This window comes from Triticum aestivum, chromosome 6A (genome assembly GCF_018294505.1).
Source record: "Triticum aestivum cultivar Chinese Spring chromosome 6A, IWGSC CS RefSeq v2.1, whole genome shotgun sequence".
In the NCBI taxonomy this organism is placed as follows: Eukaryota; Viridiplantae; Streptophyta; class Magnoliopsida; order Poales; family Poaceae; genus Triticum; species Triticum aestivum.
The window spans coordinates 605863755-605873820 of NC_057809.1; the positions used below are offsets into that span (position 1 = coordinate 605863755).

Genomic DNA, 10066 nt, shown 5'->3' on the forward strand with positions numbered 1-10066 from the left:
AAATATGTAAACATGTGAGCTATACAAAAATGAAAAAATGGTGATTTCCAAATAGTGAATAATGCATCCACTATTCATCTTCCCAAAATCATGATTTTATCATTTTTGTGTAACTCATATGGTTACTTATTTCAGCATCAAAATTTGCGCGTGTGCAATAGACATCCATCTAAACATGTTGATTTATTTTCAGATTTTTTTTAAACTTTAAAATAACATTTTGGCACTATTAAAAATATAGAGCTCCAATGCACCCATCCTCCAAAGTGAATTTTTGTGCACAACTATTACTAGCTATTGTAGGTGCCACAGGAAAGCACAAAAGTTCATGACACGGAACATCTTGCCACCGCTAAAAGCATTTTCTAAATTAAGCTCAAGGCGTATACAGTGGAAACATCCACCCCTCATTTGCTTGCCGCCCTGCACCAATGCTTCCTCCCGAGAAGACGTCGTCATGGGTCTCGTCTCTGTGCTAGAACTCCGGTTGAAAACCTTTGTGACTCAGCAGTGACGACGCTTTGCGCCATCACCCTCCTGGGACGTTGTCGCAGAGCTCACACATCGCCTGTCGGGCCTCGACGAGATGTTAAGACAGTTTTAGGCTTGATGTTGTATCTTTTGATCTGCTCTGTAAAAGGGTCTCCTCAGTCCCTATGTGTATTGGGCATTATAAATTTCAATGCATGCATACGTGGCCATGCGTACGGCGATCTTTTTTATCGAAAAAGGGTTTCCCCGCTTTATCATATTATAAAGCAAACATCATCACATATCGCTCTTTTTCTTTAAGTTGGCATGCGTACGTTTCCTTAATTTGTAGCCAAGCAGCACCAAAACAGTTTTCCCAGAAAGCAGCTCGACGTCCCGGCCTTATCACCACCGCCTCTCCATCGAGCTCACCAAAGTTGTCACCTCTGGCTCCAAAGCTTCAGGCTACTTGGAAGATATTGCAGGAAACGGCTACGCCGGAGGTGGTGGAGAATCAGTATTCAGCAACCCCACATCCATTGGTGGATGGGAAAGATCTCTGCAAGCACAAATATCCTTCACGCCCTACGATCGACTATAAAAACCGCTTGAGTCGTACAGGCCGTGCAAGCAAGTGTGCTTTCTAGCAACAGAATTCTTAAACAGAGGAAGAAAAGGAGAGCATCCAGCCATTGCAAAGGAGAGGAGCCCCCCGCACCTGCCTCACCACAAGGAGGAGGACAAGGAGGGGGAGGAGAAGCAGCATGGCAACGACCACAACCACAGCCACGGCCACGACCATAGCCAGAGGGAGCACGCCGCCGGGAGGGGGGGTGGACATGGACCTGCCGGCGTACGTCAACATGGGCTCCAAGTTAATCTATGCATTGCCGACCCAATCCAAGAAAACACAAACTAGACGACCCAATCCAAGAAACCACATGTCCAATCCAGGAAAGATTAATCTGTTCGTCAATTCAGATTGCCGTAATTCTGAAGTGTGAAGAAAGGCTGCTTCTCAGGAGAACCAGTGGAATCTCATTTCGAAGCCAGCGTGACAACACAGCCCAATTGGCTGGCACTCGTAAGTTTTTCTTCTAGAAATATTCCGAATTTGATTTAGTATTTTATATCCAGTCAAGGCTGGCGTCTATACTTGCTGCCATTCTCGATACATTATTGAGGCAACAACTAGCTAGAGAAGACAACAGGGCATCGCTTTCTAAAACATTAATTTGTCTATTCAATCCATAATAATTGTAAAATGCCAAAAGCAAGGAAAGATAAACAAGATAGCACTTGCAGACTTCTAGACAGCTAGGGTATTATAACCCGTAGATATTATAGAGCATACAAATAATTGGTCTTCCCGACTCCTTTCATTTATAGTGCATACAAGATAAGTACTGAAGGTAGGAGCTGCATACCAGGCAGCGGCGGAGGCAGGAAAACGGTCTTCTCCTCAGAACCTAGAAGCAGCAAATCAAAAGGTGCGTGATTCATACCTTGCTTCTCATATTCTCTAGGCGAAATTCAATGTGTCCACTTTTTGGAAGGGTTGTTGAACATTGTATTTGCAGACACCAATTTTTTTTGGATCTTAGAGGGCCCACAGTCCCAAAACTGAATTGAGGTTCTGAAAAGATGATTTCAGAAAAAATAACGGAAGATGATAAAGAGAACAGAAAAATGGAGTTGAACATATATTAAATGATACCAGTAGAGGATAGCCATAATAAATAAAATTGATCAGGATACGTTTATTGCTTTTGAGTGTAGCATATGGAATACTTAAAGCTTACATTTTTCCTCTGATTCCCAGCGCCTTCAATGTTTCCTGTTCTTCTGTTGCTTCTGTTGCCATATGTACTCCAAGCAGCATCAGGGAGAGCATTCAGCAATAGGACTGATGTGGATTCCTTGCTGGCACTAAAGGCAAGCCTAAGAAATCAGAATGGTGTCCTAGCTGCATGGAACACAACGACTGGTTACTGCCAGTGGCCAGGCGTCAGTTGCAGCCTTAAGCACAAGCACAGGGTCACAGTGCTTAACCTCTCTTCAGAGGGCCTTGGTGGCACGATCGCACCCTCCATTGGGAACCTCTCATTCTTGAGAATTCTAGACCTCAGCAACAACAATTTGCAAGGTGGAATAATTTCCGCAATTGGTCGCCTGTCTCGCCTACGACATCTTGTTTTATCCAACAACTCACTTCATGGTGATGTAAACGCTGGATTGAAGAATTGCACCAGCCTTGAAAGAATCAACATTGGTTCAAACAGTTTGACTGGAGAAATCCCTGCTTGGCTCGGATACTTGTCAAGTCTCAAGTTCATAGACCTGAGCATAAACAAGTTCACTGGAATAATCCCGTCATCACTTACCAATCTCTCAGAAGTGCAAGCAATTGATTTCACCACAAACCAACTCGAGGGTGTCATCCCTGAGGGCCTTGGTAGGCTCGGCAACCTTGTCTCGATAAGCCTGCCAGATAATCACCTCTCAGGCACCATCCCTACAACTTTGTTCAACCTTTCCACTCTAATAACCTTGTCTGTGGAAGGAAATAATTTGGGCGGTAAACTACCCTCGGACTTTGGGGATCACCTCCCAAATCTTGAGCACCTATTCCTCGGTGCTAACCACTTTATAGGAAACCTTCCAGCTTCCCTTGTGAACTCAACTAAGATATATGACCTAGATGTCTCCTTCAACAACTTCACCGGAACATTGCCACCAGAGATTGGAATTCTCTGCCCAGCCGACCTCAGCCTTGGAGTAAATCAGTTCATGGCTGCTACTGTGCAGGACTGGGAGTTTATGACATTGTTGACAAACTGTACACGCCTCCGTATATTAAACCTCCAGTTGAACATGCTAGGTGGCATGCTGCCTAGCTCAGTTGCCAATCTATCAAGTCAACTCCAAGTGCTATATGTTGGAGCCAATGAGATTTCTGGAAAGATACCATTTGGCATAGGCAATCTTGTTGGGCTAAATCGATTGCAGCTAGCTCGTAACCAATTTACTGGCGCCTTGCCTGACACCATAGGGAGGCTATATTCACTAAAAACCCTGCAGTTGCATAGTAACCTACTGACAGGCTTCATGCCATCCTCCCTTGGGAACTTGACGCAACTACTAAGGCTGTACACAGATAACAACACGTTTGAGGGGCCATTTCCAGCAAGCCTCGGGAGACTACAAGAGCTGAATATAGGATTATTTTCAAACAATAAGTTCACAGGTCCATTGCCTAAAGACATCTTCAACCTATCGGCCCTGTCAGACGTCCTAGATTTGTCGAGCAATTACTTTGTTGGACCTCTTCCACCTGAAGTAGGCGGCTTGACAAATCTTGCACGCCTGTACTTATCACAGAACAACTTGTCAGGGCCCCTCCCTAATGCACTCAGCAAGTGCCAAAGCTTGACAGAACTCAGGCTGGACGACAACTCCTTTGATAGTAGCATTCCCTCATCTATCAGCAGCATGCGAGGCCTGATGTTGCTAAACCTTACAAAGAACACACTCTCAGGTGTGATTCCTCGGGATTTAGGGCTAATGGGTGGCCTTGAAGAGTTATACCTAGCACGTAACAACTTGTCTGGTAATATCCCAGAAAGCTTGGAAAATGTGACATCATTGTACCAGTTAGACCTGTCCTTCAACCATCTGGATGGCAAAGTTCCATCATGGGGAGTGTTCAGTAATGCATCTGGTTTTTTCTTTGGTGGGAATTTGGGGCTCTGTGGTGGTATATCAGAGTTACATTTGCCCCCATGCCAGCCAGAATCCGTGGGACATGGCTTGAGCAAACGCCATTTGACTATCACCCTAGTTACCGCAACTGCTGGCATAATTCTGGGTTTGAGCTTGATGCTTGTTTTCTTCACAATGAGAAAGAAATCAAAAGCTCGGTCTACAACCATAGGAGGATTCCAGTTGATGGATGACAATTATCCCAGAGTAACTTATGCTGAATTGGTCCAAGGAACAAGTGGCTTTGCAGCAGACAATTTGCTTGGCAGAGGAAGGTATGGATCGGTGTATAAGTGTTGTCTGCTGCTAAAAAATATGATGACCACAGTAGCTGTAAAGGTTTTTGATCTTCAACAGTCTGGCTCTTCCAAAAGCTTTCAAGGTGAGTGTGAGGCACTTAGTAAGATCCGCCATCGCAATTTGATTAGTCTCGTGACTTGTTGTTCAAGCTCTGACTCGAACCAAAACGACTTCAAAGCCATTGTGTTCGAGTTCATGCCTAATGGGAGCCTAGATAGGTGGTTGCACATGGATGTACATGTATCACATCAACTCCAAGGATTGACACTGATGAAGAGATTAAATATTGCAGTTGATATTGCTGACGCAATAGATTATTTGCACAACAACTGTGAACCACCAATAATTCACTGTGACTTGAAGCCAAGCAACATTCTTCTCAATGAGGATTTAGTTGCTCATGTTGGGGACTTTGGACTTGCAAAGATTCTTTCTGAACCAGCAGCTGAGCAACTGATAAATTCAAAGAGCACAGTTGGAATAAGAGGAACAATTGGATACGTCGCTCCAGGTAGCTCAACCTTTCTCTAACATTACATACTGCACAATATTAATTTGCATGTAAACCACTAATTCTTGTCTATGCAATGTAGAATATGGCGAAGGTGGTCAAGTTTCTTCATGTGGAGATGTATACAGCTTTGGAATTGTCATCCTCGAGTTGTTTACAGGCATGGCACCTACTCATGACATGTTCAGAGACGGGTTGACCCTGCAGAAACATGCCGAGAATGCATTTCCAGGGATGCTAATGCAGATTGTTGATCCAGTCCTGCTGGCCACTTATGTTTCCAATGCTAATAGTTTGCAGGGTGGAATCAATACAGTGGAACATGGCAACAACGCCATACCCTCTGTCATGAAGGTTGCGCTATCATGCAGCAAGCATGCACCGACAGAGAGAATGTGCATCAAAGATGCTGCTACAGCAATTCACAGGATAAGGGATGAATATACTAAAGTAATCCAAAATGAGGGAGTTGTTAATGCTGCCTATACTGCAAGGCATTTTGCTGAAACATCCAGGGCAGCCCCTTGAACTGGCATCACACACTCACTCTTAATTAATGGCTTTGTAGTATTTATATATTGCACTCTTGTGGTTTTGATATGTTAGTTTCTGGCTGGCCATGTTCTCTTAGTTTCTTGATCTGCCTTTTGCAGTCTGTCTGTCACTCTGCCTGCAACAGTTAATATGGTTTGTATATGGGGATGCCTACATAGTGAACTGGTAATATCATTTGTGTCGGCAACTGTTTGTGCAAAATACAGATACTAGTGAATTCCCTTCCATTTAGAAGACAGGTATATCTGCATGATATATGCACTAATAACACGATTGGACAAATCTGTACTTTATTCCCAGGAGTTTAAGTGGTCATTATATGATGGTAGATTTGTATAAATTAATGGCAGATACAAGATAAATATGGTTCTCTTGATTCTGTTCTATTAGAAGAAGAAAAAGGAAAGTCTCTTTTAGATGGAGAAAGGATATCTGGTACTCACCATACTCCAGGCGGTCATTACAGTGCCATGTCACAGGCAATACTTGTCTTCAGTATCTTCTATCTGCTGTCCTTTAAAAATGCAACTATTTCCCCTGCTTTTTGGGAAGCTTTTTGGGAAGGGAACAGTGAAGCTATTTCCCCTGCTCCCTCCCCATGCTCCCATCCGTGCTCCCACTTCATCCTACGGTTGTCTTATTTCCTCTTTTCTTTCTAATCTAATCATCTCCCCCCCTGATTTTAAGGGGTGGGGCCGGGCCTTATTTTGTTCCAATCAAATCAAGCCACATAGACGGGAGCACGGATGGGCACACGCCGGGGGAGCAGGCAAGTCTCGTCCGTTAAGTAGGCAGCGAGGAATAGCAACGCGGTTGAGAAAAAGGAAAAATAATGACTGCTACTGAGACATCAAGTAAATGCTATGTACGCATCCTATAAGATGTAGTTCAGCTTTTGCCGCTCCAAAGTTTTGACCCTCTTCTTCTTCCTCCTCCGGGTCTATAAAATATGACGATCAAAATCAAATGTCATACAAGAGTCAAGATATAAGGCGTCCTTCATTTAAAAATAAAAACAATAAGCTTATTTTGGCTCTGCTGTACTGGGAAGACTTCAACTCCTACTGGCCTTCTATTCGAGATAACAGAGTGAAAATCAAGATACACCACTGTCATTTCTGCCACTCGTCATGGTAATCGACAACTTCAGTCATTCTTAGTGTCATTCCCTTCTCCCACAACCAAATACTACTGTTATTTGTGTGTGTTCCAACTCCAACAGGAAGATTTGGTAGGCGCTCACATTCAACTAGAGGCTGCTCGATTCAGGTAGCCAAATTTTAGGTATACCCTGGATTAATCTCGGAAAACCATGGATTAGTTCTTATGGATTTGCACAATCAAAGTATTCAGAGGTACTGCCCTAGATTTGGAGGAATCAACCGGAGGATTTTAGCGGATAGCAGGGGGATGAACAAGAATCCCGCGCGCACTTACGGAGCGGATTAAGCGCGCAGACGAGCGCAGGCTGAAACCCCTGGCCGGCGGATCCGGCGTTGCCGGAGGGGAGAGGGGAGGCGAGGGGTGTGCCCCTGTGGTGTGGACTGGGGGCGGGGTCGGTGGAGCGAGCGACTGCCGTGGTGGGTGGTTGACTGGTAGGGGTAGGGGCGTGAAGAGTGGTGCACATGGCAGCGTGGACTTCCGGTCGAGTTCACCGCCGGCGGCTAGGAACGGCGGCGGAATACTGTGATGTGTGCGCATGGAGTAATAATAACGGATTTTCAATTAGTTCTCAGTGATCTCCGCGGCCGTCGGATTTATTGCGTCAAGATTCGTGCGTTCAGACATGGGCTGGTTGTTCCGGCAGTTGCCTTGTCTCATCATGTGGTTTGTAGGCTATTTAGGGCCTTTATTACTCTCTTTAGGCCTTTTTTCCTTCCTTGTTGGTGGTTAAACTTGCTTTTTTTTTGAGACAAGGTGGTTAAACTTGCTTGTTTGGCCTACAATGTTTCACGGGCTGGGGTGCAAGGCAGCCATACATGTGTGTTTGCGCTACATTTTTCTTGTTTTTTTTTCTGTTTTTCCCCTGTTTCTCTTTCATGGTCTTTCGAGAAAAAACCTATCGATCTACTCATCAACTGTAAGGTAGTACAAAGAATACCAGAAGTAAAAAAAATATTACATCCAGCTCCGTGGACCACCTAGCGACTACTATAAAAAACATTGAAGCGAGCCGAAGGCACGTCACCAACATCGTCTCTCCATCACCAGAGCCGGACAAACCTTGTTGTAGTAGACAGTCGAAAAGTCATCGTGCTAAGACCCCAGAGGGTTGGCGCAACAAAACAACAACCGCCATCGATGAAGAAGCATAGATCAGAAAGATCCAACCTGTAAACACACAAATATAGATGAACGGAGACCGGATCCAAGTGGATCCATAAAAAACAAGTGCCGATCGTGAGATCCGCCAAAAACAAATCTCCACAATGCCTCTAACAATGCTAGAAGCACCACCGGCAGTGGCGTAGTCAGGCCCAAAGCAACAAGGGCCTTGGCCCGGGGCGTGCCAACAAAATCATTTGTTAATTGTAAACATAATAATTAACACTATTGAGTATTGCTGAACGCTATAGCATGCACCACAGTTAGCCCGGGGCGTGGCTCTTGGCTGGCTACGCCACTGACCACCAGGACGGGGACTAGATGAGAAGAATCTTATTTCATCTTCAGAAAGCCGTAATCATCTCGCCTTCCATAGCAAGGCACTAACCCTATCAAAAACACACACAAAATATCTAAAAATGAAGCCGTCCCGCCGATAAGGACCGCGGTCCATCGCGCCTCTATGGCCCTAAGGCCATACAAGACGAGGTAGGCCGGCGGCTGCGTGGCGGGAGGCAATGAAAACTTTAGCGTGGGTACCCTTCTATTTACCTTGAAAAATATGAAAGGCGAGTTCTCTTTTTAGACAAGCAATTTTCACACTGGGCCACCACTTCTTTGCAGAACCCGCTTGTGTAGTTTTCACAGTGCAGTCGCTTTTCCCCCTGAACCGAGCTTGTCCCCTTTCCATTTACACAGGAAATATTCAGTTCATGCAGAACGTAGGTGTTATGATCCTACTAGCAGCAACAACAGCAACAGGGATGTTTGATTTTCTCTCGCTCAAGTGGTTAGATTCAATCCAGCAATCCGATTATAGAGAGAAGAGAAGATGGATGGAAGGATGCCAAAATCATCCCCACTAGCGGCTACTAATACTACACTCAACCAACACACTTACAAGCGCACCCCACTGCTAACATAGAAGATAGAACCCACTACGTGGACGGGGCCAGGGGTCGAGCTGACTTGCGGGTCCCACCAGCCAGATCATCAGTAGTAGTAGCTTCAGTCTGAACGTTACTCTGCACTTGCGCTGGTTCAGTTTCGACAGTAGTAGGTTCAGTCTGAATATTGTGGCTCTGGTTCAGCTTCGACCGTTACAGTGTTCTGCTTCTGCACGTTTGGCCATGGCATGAGCTCGACGCTTCTCCCAACAACGCTGCATTCGGGGCGTGACAGTAAGGAGACAAGAAAGAGAGAGCGAGTTCGATGCATTAATAGGAAACCCGATGCTGCGTGCCCGCACTTGAAACACCTGATACGGGGCAAAAACCCATTAGCACTGACGACTGCAAGTTCAGATAGATACAAGCAACAGCAAGATCACAGGAACACCTTCAGCTACTAGCCATTGACCGGAACGCCACAACAGCATCAACCACTAGCCTCAACAGCTCCAGTATCCAGCCCCATTTGGGTGTGCTCCAGCTCCAAGGCATTCCGTGGCGGCAGTTAATAAATACAAACTAGACGATCCAATCCAACGAAACCAAATGTCCAATCAACGGTGGAGAGATTAATCTGTTCGTCAATTCAGATAGCCGTAATTCTTCGGTGTGAAGAGAGGCTGAATTTCAGGAGAACCAGCAAAAACGATAGTCATTTTGAAGCAAGTGAGAAAACACAGTCCAATTAGCTGGCACTCTAGTTTCTATTTTTTTCTTCTTCTTGAAATATTCCAAATTTGATTAAATCTATTACCCAGTCAAGGCAGGTGTCTATTCTATACTTGCTTTCATTCTCGATACATTAATGAGGCAACGACTAGCTATAGAAGATACTAACAGGCATCGTTTTCTAAAGGACTAGTCAGTCCATAATAATTGTAAAATGACGAAAACAAGGAAAGAGAAAACAAGACAGCATTTCCAGACTTCTAGACTGCACGGGCATTATCCCATATTCCCCCCAAAAATTGGATATTATCCCGTAGATATTATCGAGCATAAAAATGCTTGGCCTTCCTGACTCCTCTCGTTTTATGTACCGAAGGCTGGTACATCAGTGTCGACATATGAAACCAATGGAGGGAGGAGCCTCGACGATATTTGGTTAAGAAACAAAATGTGAGGTAGTATCGTAGTACCCCAGGTTCCCTTGTCTTTTAGAACTGGGCTAAGCAGTATATGGCGATGAGTC

The 10066-nt window shown here is 44.9% G+C and overlaps 1 protein-coding gene across 1 annotated transcript; it reads left to right on the forward strand.

The window, feature by feature from the left end:
- Positions 1-1760: 1760 nt before the first annotated feature.
- Positions 1761-5773, forward strand: LOC123128948 (putative receptor-like protein kinase At3g47110). Its single transcript, XM_044549065.1, has 3 exons — positions 1761-1961; positions 2294-5044; positions 5127-5773. Exons 2-3 carry the CDS (start codon positions 2302-2304, stop codon positions 5570-5572), a joined length of 3189 nt encoding a protein of 1062 aa, XP_044405000.1. The 5' UTR covers positions 1761-1961; positions 2294-2301; the 3' UTR covers positions 5573-5773.
- Positions 5774-10066: the final 4293 nt, after the last annotated feature.

Coding starts and splice junctions, on each gene's coding strand:
- LOC123128948 (XM_044549065.1), top strand. CDS start 2,302: ATGTTTCCTGTTCTTCTGTTGCTTCTGTTGCCATATGTACTCCAAGCA. Junction 5,045..5,126: donor AATTGGATACGTCGCTCCAG/GTAGCTCAACCT, acceptor TATGCAATGTAG/AATATGGCGAAGGTGGTCAA.